This window comes from Tachysurus vachellii, chromosome 8 (genome assembly GCF_030014155.1).
Source record: "Tachysurus vachellii isolate PV-2020 chromosome 8, HZAU_Pvac_v1, whole genome shotgun sequence".
Taxonomy (NCBI): domain Eukaryota; kingdom Metazoa; phylum Chordata; class Actinopteri; order Siluriformes; family Bagridae; genus Tachysurus; species Tachysurus vachellii.
In genome coordinates, this window is record NC_083467.1 from 5,679,620 (window position 1) to 5,706,944 (window position 27,325).

Genomic DNA, 27,325 nt, shown 5'->3' on the forward strand with positions numbered 1-27,325 from the left:
GGTTATTCCAACAAATCAGCACCAGATTCATTAAACACATCACAAATATTTCAATCCCAACATTAATGTGTTTCAGTGTGCAGCTTTCTTTTAAAGTGAGATGTGACAATCCCAGCTGACGTCTTTTACACTTTTTCAGTGAGTACAGTGTGTGAATTGGATCGAGAGATGCTTAAGTTATGTCTGTACTAAACAGATGTCTTGCTCTTGTGTCTGCTGAACCTTTTCATTTATTACCTAAGAATCAATTAACTGCAAATAAATACCTACTTATACATTTGTGGTAGAGATTTACATTAGGAATAAATAAGTGAACAAAGAAAGCTAAACTACAAATTAAAAAGTCATTGTACATGTAACTGAGAGCAAACAGCACTTTCTTCTTCTTCTTCTTCTTCTTCTTCTTAAAAAAAGGCCAATTATCGAGCTACCTGTTAAGTAGCTTTTTAGGAGCAAAGAACAAACTTGACATGTTCCTAAAGATCTTTATAAGTTTAACTCAGTTAGAATTAGTAATAAAGTTGTACTTGATTTGAACACAGATAGGGATACTAATAAAGTTTTGTGTGAATATGTTCTAGAAGAATCTGTTTGTTTGCTGGTTGTTTTTTTGTTGTTGTTTTTAAAGAACTTTATTGCAAACAAAACAAGAACAACACAATTCAAAACAATTAAATAATAAAAAAAAAAACTTCAGGGAGGGAGGATAAAAGAAAAGCAAATAAGAACAGATAAACACACACACACGGGTGATCGAGATTACCACAGAGATCCGGGTTCGAGCCCTTCTTCAGACAGCATCTCCTGTTACAGTTGTCAAAGAAACCAAAACATTGTATTTGAAAGAAAAGCAAATCTCAGGAAATAAACTTTAGATGAAAACTAGTGGACTTCGCTCAGCACCTGTTCCTGTGGGGCTTCACTTTGTTTTTCCAAGGAGGACACCACCTCACTTTTTGCCCACAGAGGATGTCACCATCCTGCTCTGTTCTTTTTTTTATTTTCCTCAGTGCCCTGCAATATCACCCTGCACCTGTTCCTGTGGGGGACGCTACTTCACTCTCTGTGCTTTTCCATGGAGGATGCCACCTCACGTATTGTCCACGGGGAATGTTGCAGGCCTGTACCTTTTGCCTTTTTCTGTTTTTTTTTTCTGTCTCTCTGCCCTTTCTGCTCGGCTGTGGACGTCGCTTGGCCCTTTCTGCATGGCTGTGGATGTTGCTCGGCCCTTTCTGCATGGCTGTAGACATCACTCGTCCTTTCTGCACGGCTGTGGACGTCGCTCGGGCCTTTCTGGTCGGCTGTGGACATTGCTCGGCCCCCTCTGGCTACACTGTAGAATGCCTTGCGCCCCCTCTGGCTACGCCGCATTCCTCACTCCACCCACCTGCCTTGCCGCATTTCTTGCTCCTCCCTGATTTTAGCCGGGACCATCGCCTCTTTGGACCTTCGAGGGTAGTTCTGTGTTGGTGCGTCGGGAGCCTCACATTGAGGGGGGTACTGTCAGGAATGGCTGGGACTATTCCCTACTGGGATAGTAGGGGTACATTCTGGCAGTTTTTGAACCATAAGAGTAAGACTCATTTTTTGAGTAAAGTGTATGTGTACTTTAATAATTTTTTTAATATTTTCCCTCTTTTCTGCTTTTGTTAATTACCCTGATGTAATCTTTGCATGTGTCATTTCATTTTCATGCACAGCGACATAAGTGACAATGGGTTTTCTTTCATAGCTTTTATTTCTCATTTTTGTTTGTGTGTGTTTTCAGCACCTGTAACTCTGGACTCCAACACTGTTCATGTTGAACTCATTGTATCTGATGATCTGACCAGTGTGAGACTCACTGATGAGGAACAAGGCTCTTCCACACTCCCATGTATCTAACTAGTCTTCTAGCACGTTACAATCCTTTGCTCTCTCCTGATAGTGTTTGGGGCTTAGACACACTTTCCCAGTTTAAATGTAGATTAAAAACTCATCTCTTTAGTCAGGTGTACACATAATACATCCCATAATACTGGGTGCACTCTTACATCAGACTTGCACATTTTTATGAACAGCCGATATGTTAATCCCTCTCCACAGCGTCTCTCTTTCTACCCATCCCGAGGCATCCCTAAATTGTACCAGCTCCGATCGTCTTCCGTGGGATGAAGATTTTGGACCTCCAATGAGATGAGGCCGACTCTGAGGACTCTGAGAATCCTGAGGCATCTAGAGATCTTCTTCTTCTTCTTCTTCTTCTTCTTCACTAAATGATCAAATTTTAACAGCATTGTCATGGTGGGAATAATGCTGCATGGTTATTTATGCCTTATTTAATCTTTAATCACTGGATAAATTTGTTACAAAATTATGGTTAATTATTTTATACTCAGTAATTAAACATAAGAATTATATTCTCCATCATTGTAAAATCAGTTATATTTCATTTAATTTCCTCTTCACTGCAGGTTCAGGCCCAACACACAGAGCATCAGATTAAGGAGCAGTTTGAGAAACTTCACCAGTTTCTATGAGATGAAGAGGCAGTCAGGATCTGCACTGAGAGAGGAAGAGGAGCAGAAGAGTCAGATGTTTAATCCCCTTAATAAATAGTGATCTGAGTTAACAATGTGTACAATAAGAGCTGAAACACAGAGTCTCCATGCAGTGTGTTAATTTATTTCAGGATGAGCTCAAAACTGCATTGATGCCCCTACAGGAGAAACTGAAGATCTTTACAGACTGTAAACTGAACTGGAGTCAGACTGCAGAACATATAAAGGTTAGAATCAATAACATGGATTTGATAGAATTCTATTCTCCATCATTGTAAAATCAGTCAATTTCATTTAATTTCCTCTTCACTGCAGATTCAGGCCAACACACCGAGCAACAGATTAAGGAACAGTTTGAGAAATTTCACCAGTTTCTACGAGATGAAGAGGCAGTCAGGATCGCTGCACTGAGAGAGGAAGAGGAGCAGAAGAGTCAGATGATGAAGGAGAAGATTGAGAATCTGAGCAGAGACATATCATCTCTTTCAGACACAATCAGAGCCATAGAGAGTCATTTAGTCAGTATTTTTACTGTGAGAAAGTAAAATTTCTTTCCATCATCAGAAACGTCACATTTCAGTGGTGTAAAAATGTAAATCATATCCACTGATATGTGCTTTGTTGTTTTCCAGAACTACAAAGCCACAGTGAAAAGGTGAGTGATGTGGTTCCTGTCTCTCTGCTTCTCTGTGTTTCTGAATCCAAAGCCACAGCAACACTGACTCCTGAATGTTTTTGCAGAGCCCAGTGCACATTGCAGCATCCAGAGGAGCTTTCAGGAGCACTGATCCATGTGGCAAAACATCTGGCCAACACACAGAGCGTCAGATTAAGGAACAGTTTGAGAAGCTGTAAGTGGCCTTTAGTTTTCATTTGTTTGAACCGTTGTTCATGTGCAGGGTTGTGTGTGTAGGCGGAACCTGTGTTCGGGATGAGATTGATCGGAGGAATTTATCTATATCTTCACCAGTTTCTACAAGATGAAGAGGCAGTCAGGATCGCAGAACTGAGAGAGGAAGAGGAGCAGAAGAGACAGATAATTTTGAAACTGAATAAAAAAATGCTTCTCACTACAAATCTCTCAGAATTCACCCCATTCACAATGAAATGTTGAAAGGTCTTGACTGAATATGTCAACATTGTGGTGTGATTTAGAAAGATGGGCACCTGCAGCTTTAAAGGCACAAACATACTCCATTTAAATGCAAGAACAGTTGGAAATTCTTTGGTGATGCAGTTGATCTTTGCTTGAACTCCTAAATTTTCAGTTATTACACTGCATTAAATCATTGAATCATCCTGGGAAACCTAAAAGAATCAGTTATAAGCTCATTTTGTTACATCATTTTGTTACATACATTACAATATCCTTATATTAATTAAAATGATTACAAAAATACACCTAAAAATTCAATGCATTCAAAACCCATATTCTACCTGTTTAGAGCATTTTTTCATGCTTCATGTCACATGTTTAAGTAATATGTTAAGTTTTATTATAAAATTTAGATTTATGAAGTTAGAGTGAACACATTCGGAAATGTGTATTGTTGCAAAAACTCAAAACTGTTTTTAAATATTAATTAGATGTTATGACACCCAGAAGAGTCCACAGATTTACTACAGTTAGTAGAGATTATTTTAAACCAGTGAGGACTATGGATATTGATTTACTGGTATAAACAAATAACTACAACTTTTATTGTTAATGTGCCATAAATGCAATTTAAACAATTGAACCGTGCATAAAAATGGCTAAAATACGTTTACAAGATAGTTGATCTATGATTTACTGAATAGAATACATACATTGTGTATGTGACAAACTATGCTATTCCTTACAGTTAACTATAGAAATTCACACAATTATCTTTTATGATTGTATTCACTGCAGCATGAGAAACACACCAAGAATAACAGACAGGAGTATAACCTGCTGATGATTTGTCAATAGCAGGACATAAAGTAATAATGAGGGGCAAGTCAGTAAGATAGCTGTAGTATATGACACATAGGCGTCATGTGACACGCCGTAGATTTATCACACTGAAGTAAAAAATGACAAGGCAACAGTGATGGGGAAGCCCTCTGTTGGTTACTCTCATCATCAGTATGTTTTCAGAGAAGATCAGGAGGTACTTACCCTCAAGGTAGTTAGCAGTACCTTTAGTCAGCATCTGCCATGTACTATGGCTTGTGTCCAAAACAGTTGGATAAACCAGTGAAAGGATCACGTATCCCTAAAGTCATTCACAAATAGCCTAAACACAGATCATTAATCATAAGTGAAAGTAAATAAATAAATAAACCAACTTTACTAATGGTCATATTAATGAGCTATATATTTTTATTTATAAAACTATAAATGTTCAATCTGACAAAAATATCACAAAATTCCATATAATATCATAATTAATTTTGTATATTTTATTTTTTGTCCTATTAAATGAGATAAAATGTTTAGAGGGTGATTAAAGTGTCATATGTCCAATTGTCAAGGTGTCATAAAATACCACTTACATGCCTTGGTAAATAATTTAAAAAAGTATATGTTTTATTATTAAATACCATATTTTTGTAACTTTCTATTTATTTCTTTTTTGTAACTAGGGGGATCCAGAGAACACTGCATGGTGGAGTGACACATAAAGGACTAAGAATGTTTAAAGTGAAGAGACATGCTGGATAACCTGTTGTTCTGTTGTTCTCAGTAAATGTGTAATTGTCTACAAGTCATGGTGTCAGAAGTGGGATCACAAGAGAAAACTGATGCTCACATTTAATCCATGGGAAAGTTTTCTATGGGTAAATCATTCACCTTTATGTCTGAGGAATTACAATTTCATTGTAAATGTATAATTAGATTCACCTTTATGTGCTGCAGATTACAAATTAGATAGGTACTATGTACATGAACCGGCTTCATGCTTCCACCAGACAGTGCAGATACCGGGAAAACTGTGGAATGCTATATCAGAACTCTCTACAAATTTAGTGAGCTGTGAACTGTGAATTTGTTGCAAGCCGAAATGAGCACATAAGAGACAGACTTGTAGAAGGAATCAGAGTTAAGGAGCTATGTAGGAGAATGCAGCTTATGTCAGCACTTACAGTACCTTGGAAATGGCAGTACAGATGACACAGCAGGCTGAAGATGTTGTGCAGTAGATTAACCAGCAGGAGGGTCAGTCGGCAGGGGGCATTCAGGAGGTAGTCTCCAGAGAGTCATCAAAGGTGGCAAATAGGCCTTGGATGAGAAAAATGGTGGTAAGGACAGAAAAGAGGACTGGTTGTGGCTGGTGTGGTAAAAGAGGGACACAAAGACATCAGAAAATGTTCAGCTAATGTTAACATTATCAATATTGAGACGTTTGAAAAGCTTTAGCCGAGCACCCAGCTGAGTAACAATGTGTTGTGGAAGGAGACACACAGCCTACACATTGGTATGCACTCATGGTACCAGTCATGAAGCCTAATAGGGCTGTAAGAATGTTGTAAACAAACTGAATCATAACTTAAAAAGAGAAAGATGCATGATTCCCACAACACAAGAAATTTTAGCTAAATTAGCAGGAGTGAGCATCTTTACATCATTAGGTGCAGCATCGTGATTTTGGCAGATTCCATAATTTGATGATATCAGTTTATTAACATTCATCACTGCAGTGAGGAGATATTGTTTTAAAAGACTCCCATTTGGAATCAGCACAGCAAAGATGTTATAAAGAAAAATTACCAACTTTTTGGGAACATGGAAGGAGTGACAGTGTAAATGATGATGTGAAGGAAAGACAGAACCGAACATAACAATCACTTGAAAAGAGTGCTGAAAAGGATTGAAACATTTGCCCCTGAAATGGAATAAAAAGAAATTTCTATTCGGGAAAGCAAAGTTAGGTTTCCTGTGACACATAGTGGATAGGTGTCAGGGCAGACTGTGAAAAGGGTCCGATCCTGTTCTAGACAGCTGATGGATTCAGAAACGAGGTACGCCCAAATAGAGAAGGATTTTCAGTTTATGGTTGTATGAAAGTTTCAAAAGTATCTAGTAGCCACTGACACTTTCAAACTGATTACTGATCACAAGCCATTAATACTCAATCAATCAATAATAATCAACAGAAGACTTGGAGACTGTACCAGGATTCAGTCTTGTTAAAGCTGGATGATGAATCTAACAAAAATGCCCTCCTACAGTGCTGGAAGAGATCACAACTCTGAGGTTATAAAAGGTGTTTTTAATGAAAAGGAGGGATAGAAAATTAGAAATCAAAGTTGTTTCAACCAATTTTCAGTTGCTGCAATGAATGAGTTTTGGAAATGACTTTAAAGACAGTGGCAAGTCCAGACATTCAACATTAAAAGCTCAGCCTCGTATAGACTCTGATTTACCAGCAGAGACTGTTGTAATGAAATCTACCATCACTAAATGATAACATACTGTCATTGTATCAGTAATCTTAGTGTTTTTATCATGTTAAATGTGTTATGTAACTTGGCTATAATACAGAAGAATAATTAACATTTGATGTGAAGCAGTAAGAAATTGTGGCATGGTTCTAAAATAACAGAGTAATGCTATGTTTAATGCAAACAGAAACAAGTTTTGATAAGTGAGCTTTAGAGTTACATACAGATCAAGTATTGTGTTGTAAGGTTACTAGAAGAAAGGTAACACGAATGTCATTATGTTCATAAATCAATCAGAAATATAGCCTGATGTATTTGACTTAAAGGAGGAGGTGTGATGGTATTGTGTATTACTCCGCGTGTGGTATACAATTTAGCCGCTAGGGGGAACCAGAGTAATTGATGCAAGAAAATATTATTTTATTTTACATTTTAGGTAAATACATTTTACTAAATCTGTCAATAGCACTACCTGGTTTGAAGCCACAGCATGCAATATTTTTTTCTCTGCTTTTTAACAGTTTTATCAGTTACTGCAATAAATTCATAGCATATATGTTTCATACCATGAGTGCATGACTAGTTTACACTGTAGAGAGATTTCTTCTAGTGATAACATTACTGTGTTTCTGCAGAGGTTTTATCATTCAGTTCTTCTAAATAACTTTCTGAAATGACTTCAAGAGCATTTTGGAATTCTATGCCGTCTCTTTGGCTGTGTAAGTATTTCAAATATGACACAGACAGACTGCTTTTACTGTAGCACAACATATTATATCATGGAAATTACACTCATATACCAATCCCATGCTTGTGTATACATGCATAATATAGATTTGAATTATTCAAGTTGAATTTACATAAAAAGGGTGATGAAAAATTGCGCCTATATACAGTAGTTTAAGTGAATCCAAGGCATCATTTTTTTTTACACTGTAACCGTGACATTCACATAACTTAGTACTTAACAAAACAGCAAACAGAAATAAAACATTAATTAAAAAATAGAATATTTTCTCCAGGAAATTTATAGACTTTTATTAAAAATTAAGAATAGAATAAACAGAACAAATATAATATATTAAACGATTAATAATTGCATATTTTATTAAAGTTTTCTGTCCAAAATAAACAATGTTTTGCACAATTGTCTGTATGGTGTGTATATATATATATATATATATATATATATATATATATATATATATATATATATATATATATATATATGTTAACTGTGCAGAAACAATTTAGGTAATTTCATTCAATTATTACACATCAATATTATATTTTATGTTAGTTCAGCTTGATTAATTAGGCTTTTTTTATGTAAATGAGTTACATGCATAAGCTCATTTCTTTTTAACAATTAAGAATAAAATGAAAAGAACAAAAATACTAAATGAAGGATAAAAATTTGTACATAGAAATTACTGGAATTAACATATTTAGTAAAGCCATAAATTAAGTGTACTACAAAACTAGCTTGCACAAAACAGTCAGTAAACAAAAAGTGATGACTTGCACACAGAGAAGTAATATAGAGACAGGAGTGAATCATGTAGTTTTAGTTGAGCTCCACCTTATCAAAACACGTTTCATCTCGTTTACCGTGAGCAACTGTGTCTAACATTCACCATGAGATGAATTTTTGAACGTTTCTACTTACATCATATGCATCTCACCCACAGCACTTCTTCCTTGTTCTACTGCACATCATTCATATCAGCTCGTAGTAGCGCCACCGGCGCAGCCAATTACTCCATCCAAATCCAAATTACCGGATGTACATGGTGGTATGTGGGTGTGATGACAGAATCTGCTCAGAGGAAGGGGGAGATAATCTCCAGAAGTGGAATCTTGTATGTGGTTCATTATGATGGTAAATATAGAGCATTTTGTACACCACAGACATTCACTCTCCTCTCAGTAGAACAGAAACTACAGAGGATCAGAGTGAAACTGGACTGGGACAAAGGAAAGCTGTCATTCTACAACCCTCTTACTAACACACACATACACACTTTCACACACACATTTACTGACAAATTACTGCCATATCTAAGTGTTGGATCTAAAGAATCTCCTCTAAAGATCCTCCCACTTCAGTGCTCTGTAAGAGTGAATCAGATCAGTTAGAGCTCATATTGTTTTATTACAGGTTATTAATGAAATATTGCAGATTAAAAGATTCAGATTCTTTGTGAAAGTTTGTTTAAAGTTGAAAGCACTGAACAGTTCATTGTGAAAAGTTTGTGGCATTTGTAAATAACCATAAGTATATTTTGTTACAGGAAAAGCGATTGTCTTTTATTTTGAAAATTTTGTATTGCAATGGTTGACATCCGGACTTAAGCTACACCCCTTTTTTTTTAGTTTAAGATGCTGTAAGACAGCAGATTGTGAACAATGTTAGCTGATCAGTTACATGTTTTGTTTACATCTGAGCTCTTATGTTGGTGATATGGTGAATGGATTAAGGTTCATAAAGGATTAAACATCATAAAATCATCAGTAAAAGTCTCATCCTTGTTCGGGTTGCATGCTACAGCGTTATTACTGTTACGGTTCAGCCCGGACATTTGGCCATGTGCTTCTGTTTATGTTCTGTATCACGTGTCTGCCCCACCCTTGTTTACTCCTCCCCGTCTTTACACACCTGTTCCCTGTGTGTTCATTGTCATGTCTATTTAACCGTGCTGCGTTGCCAATGGCAGGGTGGAATAATCGTCAGTGTACCTCATCCTTTGTCCTGTCGTCGTCATTGTTCCTGTTCTGTGTATTTTAGTTATTAAGCATATTTATTTGAAGCTATGCTGTATTTGGGTCTGTCTTCCTCTCCCGGTGTGACAATTTTGACTCACTTTGTTACACACACAAAAATACACAAAATAATAACTTGTTTAAAATGAAGAGTTAGTAAATCAAAATAAAGTGATATTAATGTAAAATAACTACCACAAAAAGTAAATAAATAAACCACAGGAGGAAATTAAAATCATTAAAGTCTCTAAATGTAGAACATGATATCTGAAATAGATTATTTACACTTATTGATGTATTTTAAATCATTTGTAATAACTTAAGACTTTAAAAGCTTGTGTCTTTACACAATAAAGAATATTACTTTAATATAAAGTATTATACTTTGTATTTGTACTTGTTAGTGCTATGTTGTTGATGTTGGGTGAAATGTTTAGCTGGCTGTGTGTGTTATGTGTTAAACTGTGCAGTGGAGGAGAATTCAAGCTCTCAGTTTCCCTCCACCTGCAGTTTGTGGTTTTACGGTTTTAGATTTGTGACAAGTATCTAAACCTCGTGAAGGAGGAGACCAGGGGCGTCACTAGGCCCTTTTTAGGGGGGCTTTAGTCATTATTTAATGATTTATTCTGAGTGTGTGTGCCCTGTGATGGGTTGGCACTCCATCCAGGGTGTATCCTGCCTTGATGCCCAATGACGCCTGAGATAGGCACAGGCTCCCCGTGACCCGAGGTAGTTCGGATAAGCGGTAGAAGGTGAATGAATGAATGAATGATTTATTCTGATCCCTAATAAAATGTTGAAGCAGTCTGCACAGTGAGAAACCGAAGATCAACAGTGGCGGTCAACAGCCGGTGTCAGTGGCAGATTTAGGTATGAGGACTCGGGCATCCGCCCAGGGCGACTTCTTGCTGAAGAAGACCTTTGCTTCCATACTGATGTGAGCCACAGGACTGAATAAAAGAAAGAATAAAGTTGAGCTTTGACACAATTGTAGATGATTTTCAGTTTATTAACCAGGATGCATAAAACAGGAAGATCCTGTTGCTCTACTTCTAGTAATGCAAGTGATGGCACTGCACATATATAAGCACCCCTTTGTTCATATTGCAGATGATACAGCTATTTTTTTTTTTAATGAAATGGAGGTGAAAAAATTAAAGTGTCTAGGTGCTTTATCCAGAGTTTCAGGACTATTTCTCAATGTTAAAAAATGTACTCTTTTTCCTATTAAATATTTAACAGAATATAAAGGTTCCAATTAGGGATGAAGTCATATTTGGGAAGCAAACTAATCAGAGTACAATCTTCTAAAAACTTCCAACCTATTATTTAGAAAATAAAAACTAAATTTGATATGTGGCTCATGAGAGATTTATCCCTTCCATGCTCCTTCTTGATATTAACCTGGACCATCGCCTCTTTGGACCTTCGCGGGTGGTTCTGGGTTGGTGCGTCGGGAGCCTGGCCTTGAGGGGGGGGTTCACAGTAAAAAATGGGGTGTTAATATTTCAGAGTAAATTTATTTTAACCCAGATAGAGTATTTTCAACATTTTGGGGAGTAAAGTTGCTCTGTCAGGGAGTTAAAAGTGAGTGTAAAAATCTGCAGAAACGCAGTGTCAGTTTTAACTCTACAGCAGTGATGAATCCCCACCACTCTGCTGTGCTGTGAAACGTGCTCGCATTTCGGTGGAGGAAGATTCAGAAGGAGCAACACAAGGCCACTGATATTACTGGCTAAGTAACACCCTGTATTGTCCACACCACAAAGGTATTTTTTAACTTTACATCATTTTAAAAATGTGCTGATATTAGTTGAGGTCATATTACAAGTTATAGTAATCCGTATTGGTGACTGTGTTTCTTTGTGTTGAAATATTTTCACGAATGAAGTTGGGCAGAATGATTTATGCGTAAAATAACGTTAACTCGGTCACCATAACAAAAGATTTAATACAGTTAATAGATATTCTTAGCTAACGTTTATTTTAGCTTCCCAGGCAACGTTAATCTAGGTTTTTTTTATATATACTGGTAATGTTAGCATGCTTCTGATAGTAGAGCACACTGTCCCGCCGGCGGGACACCACCGCTACGGGATGAGGCTGCATCAACTTCATTGTAACTTTTAAGCATTAAATCCTCTAAATACACGGTTATATTTTATATTGTTTGAAAACTTACTCTCAGGATTTTATTAAGCCCACACACAAAGCATAATGATTTATAGCAGTCATACAATTGTAATCAAGTTGATTGTCACCTGAACTAGGCGGCGCTAGTCCAGTTGTTTACTTACATTTAAACGCTTCCCTTTCTTCACTGGGGTAATATTTTCCAAAACAAACATTTGTAATAAATCCCCAAGAGTCCAAGGAATTGGAATATGTAAGCCTTTTAATCCAAATCGCTTTGCTCGCCTCACAATAATTACTTTTCTGACCGAAAACCGTAAGCAGTAGTTCACTTCCGTCCATTCTTTCGGCTCTCACTTCTCATTGGAGGCTCACTTCTCATTCTCTTCATTCTATTCGGAACACCCTCCGTTTGTTTGGCAGTTGTTCCAGCCAGTAGCAATTTCATGATCCGGGACCCTGATATCTCTTTAGCCAATAAGGAGACGATTCCAACGAGGTGCGACAGGAGCCATCTGGAAGGTGGGGATGACGCAATTCACAGGCTGTATTGCGCAATCTTAGCGCACACACAGAGAAGGCCTGTGTTTTTTGAGCAGATTCTACTGCCTAGTGGTTCAGTTAAAGGGGTTAAAAGGTTATAGGCCTTTCAAACTCTTGTTTACTCTTGTAAACAAGGTTTATTTGGGGGCAAAAAATGGGCAAAAAACAAAAATGCACAGACATATCTGTAGAAAACAATTCATATAAAATCCATTTTTGGGCCTTTTGACTTAAATTATTTTTTTGTGAAAGCTAGGACATGTGGCTATGACCTTTAGTTGTTCATTAGCTCCTTGCATGTGTTTACAGTAGTGTTTTTTAATAATTCTACAGTAAAATTATTTGGGCAGAAATGAAATCCTCCATTCTAGCCTCTGTAACTTTGTGCCAGTAAGGCCTAGAATCACCCTGACACTTGTATCTGAAACTAGATATTGTCTTTTTTCCAATGAGACCAGGCACACCCCTGAGTGTCAAAGTATGTGGGAGCTGTACCACTTTTTAGGTGGGTATGTCATATAGGCGAAAATCATGAAAATCAGGGCTAACTTCTCTAACTTAATATTGGTCTTATAAAACTATAACTTAGATTACTGATTGCATGACGTATTTGTTTAACATGGCTAAACAATTTTATCGGGTTATTGTTCGAACTAAAATAGCTAATGAGCCGCAGTTATTTGGTAGCTAATGGGACACCGTGCCTCTTAACTTTAACTAGCCTAATTTTCTGCAGAAAATAGCCTAACGTTATATTCAACCAGCACAACTTTGTCTTCTTCAGCCACCCTTTGTAAATGCAGTGTAACATCTAAGTAATGCATTGTGCATGAGAGAAATGGATAGCTAAATCTTAGTTGAACCAGCCCTAAATTATGATTTTAAATATATATTTTGCCTGCTTTAACATGCAAAATGCTGTTGTGTGTTCAATTCGGGGAAGAGCAGAAATGCATCAAGCTGTCTGAGCTGACATTCAGTGCTTTCTTGATAGAAGGTGGGTACATTAGGTTAAAGCTATAGCCTATACATCATGCAATGACAAAGTAATACAGCTTTAACCTATTATGTTATGATATCTAGTTAGGTCAATAATAATTTATGTTGTGCTTTATATTTTTAGTTACATAAAATTGGCTGCAGATACTTGTCTTTCATGATTTAGGGAATACATGAGGCAAACTTAAATATGAACTTTGATTCTTGTGAGAAGGGAATGCATGTTTTTTATTTATTTTTTTTAAACAGCATGTCTAAAATTCAACATAGCAGAAAGCAGGCAGCCAGACATTAAGGTGTATGACCAGTCAGACACAGAAGTTGACACAGAGGTTTTTGAAGAAATAGTGAAGGAGTCACCTGGAACTCTGAGAATCAAGCTGGGCAATGGAGGACTTGGTATTCATTTAGACAATTCACAAATTAGTTTGTTTAGTTTAAAGGCCAGAATGAGAACATTTATCGTCTTAAAATACTGGTAATTTTTTTGTAATATGTTTTTTGTACCAATTTCATAATGAACAGGTGCCTCACAATCATCATCATGCTTGGGTTCATCTGATGACATCGTCATCCTGAATTTCACGATGCGTGACCCTGTTGAAGAGGAAGCCGCTGCCAAAGGAAGCTAGCCTTCAAGGCCATGCCACATAAACTACGAGGCAAAAGCGGTAAGTCCAGTCTGAATGTTTTCACCATGGGAAGTGTTCTTTAGACAAGAATTTTCCCCATTATTACATATGGTTTTACAATAACGGAAAGCACATTTTATTCCACCTATAGTTGATTGAAAAAATCTTAACATCAAAGCATGGTGGTGAACGCATTATGCAAGAGTATGGAAAAACCAAAGCCCTGACAGATGCCACCAGAAGACAGATGATTAACATACTTGCTGCTGAGATGACAGAAACACATGGGTAAGCATTAAGCATATAGCTGGGCTGTAAATAAACATTGTTATTATTTTACAAATATTAATTATGTAAATTGTGTTGTGCAATGTCATTTGAGTGTGATGTTAACTTTGAATTCATATACTAGGAAGCCAAATCTTCAGGGGCCTCATTTATAAAGCGTGCGTACGCACAAAACGGGGCTGGAAACCTACGTAGTACCTAGTAAAATCCAAATGTAATTCAAAATGTATTAAAAAAAAAAAATAATAATAATAATCAGTGCTGCCTTACAGTCACATTATCCACAACGGGAGCGCAGGAGGAGACGGCGCGACTATATGATACAGAATAGCATGAAATACCCTTTTATTAGAGAACTGCAGAACACAGTGTGAAAACGATATATTTTACTTAACGTACATATATCATAAAATGTCAAGGTCTGCAAATACAGTAATGAAGCACAATCGCTACTCATCATCGGCCCTAACTATTACGGTGTTCATTACAAAACCGTCATGAAGAAGCATGTGTTCACTATAACATTTTTGTCTTAAATTTTCGCCCACTAATTAATTCTGTGATTTTGTCAAGGTGATAACGATCAGTCTAATTGCTAGAAACATATAAATCCTCCGGACCATGATGATGACTGGCTAATAAGCCGATTTAGTTTTGCTTTGTTTCACAGAACTAATATATGCCGTCCTTTGCATGATTATGCTTGTGTGTCATTTTTGCTTGTTTGTTTATCTGCAATCGTATTGTTCTTTCCTTCAGCTATGATAAAGACACATTTCTTTCCATTAGTTGCCTGGGTTACGCAGGGTGGAGCTATCAATACAGGGGTGGGACCCATTTGGGTTAGGGGCGTGTTTGTTTTGATGATTTCAAATGTCAACATTGGCTTTCAAAAATTGGAGACCCTGCCTTTAATATGGGTAGTTGATACATCAGGTTCCCCTACACTGTGCGAGAACAGGCCGAAATTAAAATGCAATTTGCAACAATGTCTGGTTTCCCAAATGTAATCGGCACAGTTGACTGCAGTCATGTTGCTATAAGTTCGCATCTGAAAATGAATTTGCTTATGTTAATAGAAAGCATGTTCATTCTATTAATGTGCAAATCATATGTGACTCCAACATGACCCTCACAAACATTGTGGCACGCTGGCCTGGTACAACACATGATTCCTTTATCTTGACACATAGCAGTGTAGGGAACAGACTAAATGCAGGCGCAGTACGTGATGGCTGGCTTCTTGGTGAGTTTAACAATATTAAAAAGTAGAAACTGTAACAATTTTGTTTTTAATATAATTATAACAATGTTGCTTTTAATATAATTATAACCTACAGGCGACAGTGGCTACCCCCTGAGACGCTGACTCCTCACCCCATTTTTAAACCCACAGAGCGCAGAGGAAACTCATTATAACAAGGTCCACTCTCGTGCCCGCGCAGTTGTGGAGCGTGTAATGGGCGTGTAAAAATGGGCATGTACAGGGCGGGATATGGGGCTGGTTCACGTATGCACATTTTTGGCTTTTGGGCGCACGTAAACTTTTAGTAGGGATCCTACGCACAGTTTTAGAATTGAGACCCCAGGTGTGTACTCTGAGTGTATGTATGAAAACCTTAAAGCTTCATTAAGCAGTGTTTCGAAAGCGGCCATCACTATATGCCTTTGTCTTATCTTTTAACAGCTTACTGTAACTTAAAACGGGGAACCGGAATGAAACACAGGCAAGGAGGCTCTCTGCCGTGCCGTCATCAGCAAACCAGACCAAATATGAGTGTTTCATATAAACAAAACAAACAAGGATAGAGCATCAACATGACCTTAGACTGATGGCTGTGAGTGTTTCTCTGTTTATTTTTGTGTCAGCTTTCTACAGTAGTGCAGAAACCTAAGACTAAGGCAGCTATGTAAGCCTCCATCCTCGGTGAGATCATCAAATCCCAAAGAATTAGATCGTCAGAAAATCCTATGCCGGTAGAGTTGAGTCAAATCCTGGGCAGGCGTGTCATGGCTATGTTTAAGCTGGGCATTTCCATTTCCTGGGCATAAGTCCCTGCCTTATTTACATCAAAATATTATGTTATGAAGTTTTAGGGTAATAATGCATTTAAACCATTAAACCATATACAGTATATTTTTTGGTTTCAAACGGAACACAACAGCTGTCTCTTTAGTTACAGTCTCACAACAGCTGTCTCAAAGTTACTTGTATATTTGTAACCACACCATCTAGTGTCACCCATATGAGGATGGGTTCCCCTTGAGTCTGGTTCCTCTCAAGGTTTCTTCCTTTACCAATCTAAGGGAGTTTTTCCATGCCACTGTTGCCTGAGCCCTCAGACTTGCTCATTGGGGACAAATACACATACACACATACATACATACATACACACTGTGAACTGTATATATCTTGAATTTTTATTATATTAATTTATACTTCTCCTTATGTTTATCTTTTGTTTTATGTTTATGTTCTGTAAAGCTGCTTTGTGACAATGTCCATTGTAAAAAGCGCTATACAAATAAACTTGAATTGAATTGAATTGAACAGTCCAGTGTGGCTTTCTGGAAGAAAACTTTGAAGTGCTTCTCCCTTTTGTGAGGTGTAACCACTATATCTGTTGGAAAAACCACTGTGCCACAGTACCTGCATGTAAACCCAAGCTCAGGAGGGGCCTGTGTACAAAGACTGTACCATGCACACTTCCTAAAGCAAATGCGCTTAAGCAGGTCCTAAGTTAGTACACCCTTGTAAAACACCTAGACCCATGGATAGATTTGAAAATCACGGGGTCTTTAAATGTAGCTTTTTGGCACAATTCCTTTACCAAACAGGCCTCAAAAATGGTCTTGTCAGGAACACCAAGATCCAAAGGCGGAAGGGCTTTGCAAAGTTTATCGGCACTCCCTAGCCAATGATACAAACATACGCCACCTCTCTAGAAGCAAACCAATTGCCGAAACCCGGGATCGAACCAGGGACCTTTAGATCTTCAGTCTAACACTCTCCCAACTGAGCTATTTCGGCAACAGAGTGCAATGCTGTGAGCATTAGCAACGGGACGTGAATATGAGTGTGAGTTTGTTTGGGTCCGGTAACTCTTTTTCCAAAGATTCCCAAGAACAAGCCTCTTGTTTGAGGTAGGTTTACAAAATTGCTATAATAGGGAATATATAGGGAGCCTATAATAGGGAACTTAAAGGTAGTTGAAAAAAAATCTTGTAGGAATCTATCAAGATTAGGATAATCTTGATTAAAACAACCAGATTTACTCCAATTTCGGATGAATTTCTACCCTGCACATTCATCGATCCCATGCACCCAGCAATTCACCTACTGCAGGACGATTAAGGTCAATAATGCACTGTGCATTCCTCCATAACATAACACAGATCATTTCTTGAATCCTGCACACAAAACAATGTCTAAGAATGTCCATCTTGGTGAGTATTTACATAAAGTGTTTACATATTACATAAAGTTATATTTTAAACTCTATTGTTTAAAATTTTGGGGGCACGGTGGCTTAGTGGTTAGCACGTTCGCCTCACACCTTCAGGGTTGGGGGTTCAATTCCCGCCTCCGCCTTGTGTGTGTGTGGAGTTTGCATGTTCTCCCCGTGCCTCGGGGGTTTCCTCCGGGTACTCCGGTTTCCTCCCCCGGTCCAAAGACATGCATGGTAGGTTGATTGGCATCTCTGGAAAATTGTCCATAGTGTGTGATTGCGTGAGTGACTGAGTGTGTGCGCCCTGCGATGGGTTGGCACTCCGTCCAGGGTGTATCCTGCCTTGATGCCCGATGACGCCTGAGATAGTTCGGATAAGCGGTAAAAAAAAAAAAAAAAAAAAAAAAAAAAAAAGTGTGAGTGAATAAACTAATGTTATATGCGCAATTTAGGCTAACTGAGATTACCTCACGGAGCCCTGCCCCGACTCACGACAGATCCCAGATCAGTGAGCAGGAGAGCGCGCGCGGCATCTTCATCAGAGCTTGGAAGGAATAAGGTAAATGCTTTTTAAATATTACTTTTGTACATATTCAATCTACTTTATTATAAATGATTTCTGTGTTAGATACGGTTTTGATACGGCGGAGTTTACTTGATGGTAACGTATTTTGTTACTGTCATGCGGACACGGAGGCGGAAGCCGAAGTAGCAGCAAATAAAGTTTTATTTAAAACCAAACAAGGCGGAGCCAACACAAATACCTGCTGCAAAAATGAATAATCCGGTGGTGCGCTCCGAGAGCGCGGCCCACAATGTCCGGAACTGAAGAGAGGCAGTCTGTGAAATAAAGTCCACTAGCGCGTTAGGAGAAGCGCGGCACCGGGCTGGAACCGGGGGCACATAATCCGCTCGGCGTAACTCCAGAAGCGATACCGGGAGGAGAGGGAAAGTCCGTGATGCGCGCCGGAAGGGACGCGCAGCCGAGGCGAGAGCGAGGAGTCCGAGACGAACGGTTAGTAGCGGGGAAAAGCACACACAAAGACGTCCTACACAAACCTACACACATCGACAGGATCAAACGGAGACATATAATAAAGGACCGGGAGTGTGTGTGAAGTGAGTGTTTATATAGGTGGTGAAATGAGTGGGTAGATGAGAGTCAGGTGTGTGTGGTTAGTATGATGGCGAGGAGCTCCTTGTGGGCGGGGCGCGCACGGGAGACGTAGCAGGGTGCTCCCTGACAGTTACGACATCCAATTTCCCGCTCTGCTTCTACATTTTGTTTAACGTTGCTGTGAGGTTGAAACAAGCGGGAATGTCTGAGGGCAGCTCAAGCTAAATAACGTTAAGGTTTGAAACTAAACATGTTCGACTGCCATTTTATTCGTGACACACCCAGGATAATTAGGATAATTTAGGAGCAATTCTTGGATAAAATGGCTTTTGACTGACATTAATATTTTCTCTGTAATTAGTTGATGGCAGAAAGCAGTGTTCCCTTGTGTGGCAGTTTCTACAGACTGTGGTGAGACAACAGCAGTAAGAGTTCTGTCAGCATTCATTTTTGCAGACATACTGTAACTTTATTTGTTTTTTTTATTATTAATTAAACTGTGTATAGTTAATAAACTTATTATTACTGTGACCTGACTTCTTCATTGGATTCCGTGTTCTTTAACTTGTACACTGTTACATGAAATGTTTTCATATTTCACATACATATTTAATTGGAAGTAAATTTTCCTGACTGCAGTCAGTGATGCATTTACTGTGATATTTGATACATTTTCATAGAATGCAAGCGTTTTACATGCTGTTATGATGAAATCAGTTCTGTATATTAGACATATTATATATTAGATATTTATATTAGGTTTGCTATTTTAGCCTAGACATCCTTTCCAAAAATAAGAAAACATGTATTAAGAAAACGAAGGACGACATTTTATTTAAATCACCTAAATTGCTTCCACATACAGTACTTCTGTTTCCTGTGGGTGGGATTACTGAGTTAAGTATTGCTGTAGATTCATTATTTTAATCACTTAAATTTCTGACCCATTTTGGGTTAAATTCAACCCAGCAGTGTCGTCATTTTTAACTAATAGTTGGGTTAAAATCACAACCTAGCATGCTGGGTTAAACATGATAACCCAACTAGCTAACTAGCTAGATAACCCAAATTGGGTTGTTTTCAACCCAGCAGTTTTTAGAGTGCAGATACCTTCCAGGTTAATTTTACAAATAAGTAATAAAAATGGACTATTGCACCTTTAAGTTGGTGTTGTGTATGTGTTCCAATGTAAATGATGTTTGTAACAAATCATAACATGTCTCATAAATATATACACTAGATGTCGCCTTGTATACGGCAGTACATTGGAACGAATGCGTCAATTGAGCCGCCATCTTGGTACAGGGGATCCCCTCCTCTTAATGCATCAGCGTCAAAGTAGGGAAAGAAATAAAATCACCATAAATCGTCATGAATCTGATTTTCTAGTTTTTTTTGGTTTGTTCCAAAGATCAGACATGTATTTTTCATTAGGTCCAGAGAAAATTTAAGGTTTTGATATTAATATAATCTACTTTTTCACAATATAATGCATAGTGCTAGTAGGGGTAAGTTTATTACTTACATTCTTCTACCTTATAGCCTAGTGCATGTAACAATGTTACAATGGTGTGACTATACATGTTAATTTAAACATTTAAATTGTATTGGTTTATTAAATATGATACACAGCTATTTGCAGGTGGAAGCAAATCACAAATTTAAGAGGAACATAATGTAAAAGTTAGATAGTTGAGGTGCCAAAGACTGTTCAATCTTTTATTTATTCTTTTCATGCAATTCTTTTGCCACATTAAATAAGTAAAGTCACATAAACCAAAAAAAAACAAAGTTTGGCTTCGATGCTGAACTGCCAGCCTAACTGCTGACATCCTTCCAGGACTGTCAGCTGAGTTAACCATTAAAAAAAAGGGTTTAGTATCCCTGCAACTTGTCCATGACTGACGTCTCTGTTTATCACTTGGGAATCTACAAACAGATTCAGATTTTTTATTTTATACCATGTCAGCAATCAAAAGCTATTTTCATTGCAAAAATTCAATTACAAAAACACAAATATATAAATACAATAAAAACAAAACAAATATAAACAGCAAGTCATAGTATACATTTTTTTTATTTTAATTAACATACAATAAAAAAAAAAATCCAAAACCTTTTCAGGCATAATGTCATTAAATATGTCCCTAAGTGAAGTAACTTGATAAAAGAGCATTCTGCTTGTGTTAAGTCCAGGACAATCTAATAAAATATGTTTGACAGATAAGGGAATCTTACAGAACATACATAAAGTTGGGTCTTTTCACCTTTAAGCAAAAAAGCATGGGTCAATTTTTAACGTCCTTATTAAGAGCTTCGGAATCTACAAACATTGTCGGTTTTCCTAACTGTCAAAAACTAACAGGTAACTAGCATGGATTAGCTGCGGTCGTTAACCAAGGACTAAAACAATCCAACGTAACCAGAAATATAATTTCCTAACATTCAGTATCATAAAACACATTCTCACTTGTGAAATGTAATCCCTTGCTGTCTGGTTTTTAGATTTCTTTCGTTTGAACATCCAAACGCAGCACAGAAGTCTGGCATCGTCCATGCATTTAAAGTACAAGAGCACCGTATAAAGATGGCGGCGGCTTTGATGCATTTTTAGGAGCCCAAGGCGACATCTACTGTATAGATACAGTATCTACGTATGAACACGTCTCTGTAAAACTCCTCCTATTAAGGAAGTGTGGAGTCTGAGATGACTGCAGTCCTTCATAAAACAGCCTGCAGTCTTCTGCTCTGGTGAGTTTAGGTTTGTTTTCAGTTTATTGAGAAATCTGAGTCTCATTTTCAGCACTGTGAAAGAAAGTGATTATTAACTGGACCTACAAAGTCGTCTGTTTAACTGAAAAGAAACCTGAAATTAGAGTGTTGTTACTTTTACCAAAAAGAAAGTCAAACTCTGAGCATTCGGACTGGAGAGAACAACAACTGCAGTAAAATAAAATGGCTTCTAAATTTTCAGAGGAGGATTTCTCCTGTCCTGTGTGCTGTGACATCTTCAAGGATCCTGTTGTTCTGCACTGCAGTCACAGTGTGTGTAAAGTGTGTTTGCAGCAGTTCTGGGAGACCAAAGGATCCAGAGAATGTCCTGTTTGTAGGAGGAAGTCATCTATGATTGAACCTCCCATAAATCTGTCTTTAAAGAACCTGTGTGAGACTTTCTTACTGGAAAGAAGTCAGAGATCTTCATCAGGGTTTGAAACACTCTGCAGTCTGCACAGTGAGAAACTCAAACTCTTCTGTCTGGACGATCAACAGCCGGTGTGTGTGGTGTGTCAGACTTCAAGAAAACACACCAACCACAAATTCTGCCCCATTGATGAGGCAGTAACAGAATGTAAGGTAAATAAATGTACATCTGAGGTCATGTGTCACTTTAGAAGCATGGTGTAATAAAAATTGCAAATGCATTTGATCAATTTAGCTTCTCATAATTTTTTTTGGTCTTGGTGCATTTTAAAAGTTCATCTGAATGCTTAAAAATGTTTATTGAAAGAAAATATAACAAATCTGGCATTAAAAAAAAAATTCATTCTACAGTTAAATTCCCTTTCTACAGTTAAATTCCCCAGGGGAGATTCTAGGGTCAGAGCTTTAGGGGTGCTGAGCACCCAATGAGCCCCACTGCCACCACCCACCCTCTTTTCACACAAAAACAAAAAATATCATGAAGTATGCTGCTGTAACAGCCTCCATTCTTCCGTTTAAATAACTTTATCATTTTAACATTGATTCAACTCCAAAATCCAAATTTTTTTTTCTTGTTTTTTGAGACCTTTTCAGAACACCAGCTTAATTGTGAGAGTTCACACAGACAGCCCCCTGTAACAAACACAAAACCTTCTTCACTCAACTGGTTTGCCTGACTGTTAACTCCATGTGCCTCCTTTTGTATCAACAGTCATCAGCTTGGTTAGATTATATTCAGCTTTATTGTCATTGAACAAAGTAACAGGTACTTGGACAACAAAATGTAATTCATCTTCAGTATATTATTTATTTACAAATGGCCATCTATCAAATTAACTATAAACTTTAACAACAGAGACACAGGCATGCACTTTATTTGTCGCGCTGCTGTTTTTGTTTCACGCTCTAGCAGTTAATAAACACAACTGCATGCGTCTTGCGGAAGAACATTGTAAACGGCGCTACTCCTTTCCGTTTATGACTATGGATGAGTCACCCAGGTCCTGTGCTACTCCACAGCGACCCGCTGGACTAAAATAGTCAGAAAATAAACACTTATTATAAGTGTACCATGGTGATTCAGGATACTGACACCAGTACTCACTGATATGGTTTCGGAATTGGAACAACTCTAGAAGTGTGAGACACAGCTTTGGAGCAACTTAGTTGATTCACAACACTATATAACAGGTTCTCACTCTGCGTGTGTTTGGCGCTGGATGACGGTCGTGCTGAGCTGCAGGTACAGAGGAGAAGTAGAAGAATAGAAGAGGATGACACCATTTGCTAAGGGGGATGTCTTCATTTTCATCCTTAACACATACATTTTAAACCACAAACTACGGAGTATGTTTTGGACATTATTTAACCTTGTAAAAGATGAACAAAAATTTTAGAATAACAACATTTCTTACTCCAAGTTTTAGGGGTGCTGAGCTCCTTTTTAGGGGTTCTGAAGCACCCATAAAAGGGGATTAGCCTCGCCCATGCCCTTAACAAACAGTGATCTGAATTAAAGATGTGTACAATAAGAGCTGAAACAGTCTTCATGCAGTGTGTTAATTTATTTCAGGAGGAGCTCAAAACTGCACTGAAGCCCCTACAGGAGAAACTGAAGATCTTTACAGACTGTAAACTGAACTGGAGTCAGACTGCAGAACATATAAAGGTTACAATCAATAACATGGTTTTGATAGAATTCTATTCTCTATCATTGTAAAATCGGTTATATTTCATTTAATTTCCTCTTCACTGCAGATTCAGGCCCAACACACAGAGCATCAGATTAAGGAGCAGTTTGAGAAGCTTCACCAGTTTCTACGAGATGAAGAGGCAGTCAGGATCGCTGCACTGAGAGAGGAAGAGGAGCAGAAGAATCAGATGATGAAGGAGAAGATTGAGAAACTGAGCAGAGACATATCATCTCTTTCAGACACAATCAGAGCCATAGAAGAGGAGATGAGAGCTGAAGACATCCTGTTCTTACAAGTGAGGGTCATTTAGTCAGTATTTATACTGTGAGAAAGTAAAACTTCTTTCCATCATCAGAAACGTCACATTTCAGTGGTGTAAAAATGTAAATCATATCCACTGATATGTGCTTTGTTGTTTTCCAGAACTACAAGGCCACAGTGAAAAGGTGAGTGATGTGGTTCCTGTCTCTCTGCTTCTCTGTGTTTCTGAATCCAAAGCCACAGCAACACTGACTCCTGAATGTTTTTGCAGAGCCCAGTGCACACTGCAGCATCCAGAGGAGCTTTCAGGAGCACTGATCCATGTGGCAAAACATCTGGCCAACCTGAAGTTCAGAGTCTGGGAGAAGATGCAGGACACTGTCCAATACAGTAAGAGTCTTTCTTTCTTTCTTTCTTTCTTTCTTTCTTTCTTTCTTTCTTTCTTTCTTTCTTTCTTTCTTTCTTTCTTTCTTTCTTTCTTCCTTTTTGCACATATTAAACCTGAATATTATTTTCTGTTTTTTTTCCAACCGTTCTTCTGAGTTTGCTTAGTAAAACAAAACTCATAATAATAATAATAATAATAATAATAATAATAATAATACGAAAAAACAACAACAATAATAATAATAATATTATTATTATTATTATTATTATTATTATTATTATTATTATAATAATAATATTATTATTATTATTATTATTATTATTATTATTATTATTATTATGTTCATTTTGTACTCATGTAACATAAGGGAACTCTTATTTTGAAAGGCTTCTATTAGGTGTCAGACTGATCAGTGTTTGAAGTGTAAGCTACGGTGGCCGGGAAGTGCAAAACAAATTAACAAAACCGAAAACACATTAACAAAACCGAAAACACAACGACAAGTCAGACAATCCAGAAACGGTAGTGTATCGTTTTTTGAATGGAAACTTACCGATCATTGGACAAGACACTTGTCACTCAAGATATACAGGTATGGAATCTTATGTGTAATGTGTAAAGTTCTCCATTTAAATATAAGAAAATAACAGAATTAATCCACAGTAATCCATTCCATCCATCCATTCCAACTTTTCCCTGTGGCAGACTGTTGAACTTCATGTATACTTTGAGTGACAGGTGTCTTGTCCAATCACAAACTATACCAACCCGGAAGCGGTAAGTATAGTTTGTGAATGGAAACTTACCGATCATTGGACCAGACGACTGTCATTAAAGATATACATGTGAATGAAAGGTGTCTCGTCCGATGATGGTAAGTTTCCATTCACAAATTATACCAACCGCTTCCGGGGTGTCTGACTTGTTAATGTGTTTTCGGTTTTGTTAATTTGGTTTGGGTTTTGTTAATTTGGTTTGGGTTTTGTTAATTTGGTTTGGGTTTTGTTAATTTGTTTTGCACTTCCCGGCCACCGTAGTAAGCAGAGAAACTGACTGAAAACATGGAGAGTTGTAGCAGCTTACAGAAGTTTTAGAGTTATTATAGAATTTGAATTATTATAACGATTGGTTACATTTCTAATTTAAGCAAATTATTGCAGTTATTATTGCTCTAAAAATTGCAGTTCTATTTGTTTATTAATTAATTTTGTAATGTTAGCTAGTTCTATGTTAATGTAATGTTATCATAGCTTGTGTGTGTGTGTGTGTGTGTGTGTGTGTGTGTGTGTGCGTGTGTGTTTTCAGCACCTGTAACTCTGGACCCCAACACTGTTCATCCTAAACTCATTGTATCTGATGATCTGACCAGTGTGAGACTCAGTGATGAGAGACAGAAACTTCCTGATAATCCAGAGAGATTTGATAAACATTTCTGTATCCTGGGTTCTGAGGGCTTTAACTCAGGGACACACTGCTGGGATGTTGATGTTGGAGACTGTACATGGTGGTATGTTGGTTTGATGACAGAATCTGCTCAGAGGAAGGAGAACATATTCTCCAGAAGTGGAATCTGGGATGTATGGTATTATGAAGGTAAATATGGAGCATGTTCTACACCACAGAAATCCACTCCCCTCTCAGTAGAACAGAAACTACAGAGGATCAGAGTGAAACTGGACTGGGACAGAGGAAAGCTGTCATTCTCCAACCCACTCACTAACACACACATACACACTTTCACACACACATTTACTGATACATTGCTGCCATATCTGCATGTTTTTGCTAAAGAATATTCACTAAAGATCCTCCCACTTCTGTCCTCTGTAAGAGTGAATCAGATCAGTTAGAGCTCATATTGTTTTATTTCAGTTTATTAATTAAATATTGCAGATTCTTTGTGAAAGTTTGTTGAAAGTTGAAAGCACTGAACAGTTTAACGTGAAAAGTTTATTAATGTCCTGTGGCATTATTTCGATTCACTTTGTCACTTTGTTACACACACACTCACACATACACACACACACACATAAAATACACAAGAGATTTTCATTAGGAAAAAATAACTGAACAATGACAGGATGTATTTCTGTAAGTCTAGAAACCACTCAAAGTCCATAAGGTTTTCTTTTCTTCTTCTTCTTCTTCTTCTTTTTTTTAAAGCCGATTATCGAGCTACCTGATAAGTAGCTTTTTAAAAGGAAAGAACAAGTTTGACATTTCCCTGAAGATCTTTATAAGTTTAACTCAGTTAGAATTAGTAACAAAGTTGTACTTGATTTTAACCCAGATAGGAGTACTAAAAAAGTTTTGTGTGAATATGTTCTAAAAGAATCTGTTTGTTTGTTGGTTGCATACTTGACATTTGTAGTTGTTTTTAAAGAACTTTATTGCAAACAAAACAAGAACAACAAAATTCATTTACATTTACATTTACAGCATTTGGCAGACACCCTTATCCAGAGCGATGTACGTAAGTGCTTAAATCTCTAACATTGAATACATTAATGCTGGCTCACTAGGTTACATACTTAAGATACCATGAGTTTAAAACATTTGTTCAGAGTTACAATGAAAAAGGTTCAAAGGTTGTGTTTTTTTTTTTTTTTTATATATATAAATGCAAAAGATAGGGAAAGAAGTGCTAGTTGAAGTGTTTCTTGAATAAGGTGGTCTTCAACCGCCGCTTGAAAATAGCCAGTGACTCAGCTGTCCGGACCTCTAGGGGAAATTCATTCCACCACCTTGGTGCCAGTACAGAGAAGAGTCTTGTAGTATACTTGCCTCTTACCCTGAGAGATGGTGGAACCAGTCGAGCAGTGCTGGTAGATCGGAGGGTGCGGGGTGCAGTGCGAGGAGTGATGAGGACTTTGAGGTAAGAGAGAGCTGGTCCGTTTTTGGCTTTGT

At 37.6% G+C, this 27,325-nt stretch overlaps 2 protein-coding genes, 1 long non-coding RNA gene and 1 other non-coding gene across 9 annotated transcripts; 2 read left to right on the forward strand and 2 right to left on the reverse strand.

The window, feature by feature from the left end:
* The first annotated feature begins 715 nt into the window (after positions 1–715).
* LOC132849912 (uncharacterized) lies at positions 716–3,165 on the forward strand. Of its 5 annotated transcripts, XR_009648941.1 has the most exons (4): positions 716–2,283; positions 2,454–2,569; positions 2,672–2,767; positions 2,856–3,165. XR_009648941.1 is itself a non-coding variant. In XM_060875929.1 (3 exons), exons 1-3 carry the CDS (start codon positions 970–972, stop codon positions 2,118–2,120), a joined length of 747 nt encoding a protein of 248 aa, XP_060731912.1. In that variant the 5' UTR covers positions 716–969; the 3' UTR covers positions 2,121–3,165. The 5 variants fall into 5 exon arrangements, 1 of the variants encoding a protein (XP_060731912.1); XR_009648940.1 differs by having other exon boundaries at positions 716–2,569; XR_009648939.1 differs by having other exon boundaries at positions 2,454–2,767.
* Positions 3,166–3,217: 52 nt separating this feature from the next.
* LOC132849916 (uncharacterized) lies at positions 3,218–8,883 on the reverse strand. The gene is made up of 5 exons (XR_009648942.1): positions 8,620–8,883; positions 5,657–5,787; positions 4,684–4,801; positions 3,461–3,546; positions 3,218–3,345 (listed from the first exon to the last, which is right to left on the reverse strand). It is a non-coding gene; the product is annotated as an uncharacterized LOC132849916 (long non-coding RNA).
* Positions 8,884–17,266: 8,383 nt separating this feature from the next.
* Positions 17,267–17,339, reverse strand: trnaf-gaa (transfer RNA phenylalanine (anticodon GAA)). The gene has a single exon. It is a non-coding gene; the product is annotated as a tRNA-Phe (tRNA).
* Positions 17,340–21,591: 4,252 nt separating this feature from the next.
* Positions 21,592–26,844, forward strand: LOC132849905 (zinc-binding protein A33-like). Of its 2 annotated transcripts, XM_060875920.1 has the most exons (7): positions 21,609–21,625; positions 21,849–22,228; positions 23,649–23,744; positions 23,834–24,064; positions 24,193–24,215; positions 24,302–24,420; positions 25,724–26,844. In XM_060875920.1, the coding sequence occupies exons 2-7, from the start codon at positions 21,998–22,000 to the stop codon at positions 26,266–26,268; spliced, it is 1,245 nt and encodes a 414-aa protein (XP_060731903.1). In that variant the 5' UTR covers positions 21,609–21,625; positions 21,849–21,997; the 3' UTR covers positions 26,269–26,844. The 2 variants fall into 2 exon arrangements, with proteins under 2 accessions (XP_060731902.1, XP_060731903.1); XM_060875919.1 differs by having other exon boundaries at positions 21,592–22,228.
* The last annotated feature ends 481 nt before the right edge of the window (positions 26,845–27,325 follow it).

What these genes read in the sequence shown, in the direction of transcription:
- LOC132849905 (XM_060875919.1), top strand. Translation starts at nt 21,830, where the DNA reads ATGGCTTCTAAATTTTCAGAGGAGGATTTCTCCTGTCCTGTGTGCTGT. An exon ending in AGGCAGTAACAGAATGTAAG is followed by an intron (nt 22,229 to 23,648) that starts GTAAATAAATGT and finishes AATTTATTTCAG; the next exon opens with GAGGAGCTCAAAACTGCACT. An exon ending in AAGACATCCTGTTCTTACAA is followed by an intron (nt 24,065 to 24,192) that starts GTGAGGGTCATT and finishes GTTGTTTTCCAG; the next exon opens with AACTACAAGGCCACAGTGAA.
- LOC132849912 (XM_060875929.1), top strand. Translation starts at nt 970, where the DNA reads ATGTCACCATCCTGCTCTGTTCTTTTTTTTATTTTCCTCAGTGCCCTG. An exon ending in GCAGTTTTTGAACCATAAGA is followed by an intron (nt 1,574 to 1,768) that starts GTAAGACTCATT and finishes GTGTGTTTTCAG; the next exon opens with CACCTGTAACTCTGGACTCC. An exon ending in AGGCTCTTCCACACTCCCAT is followed by an intron (nt 1,877 to 2,085) that starts GTATCTAACTAG and finishes CCCTCTCCACAG; the next exon opens with CGTCTCTCTTTCTACCCATC.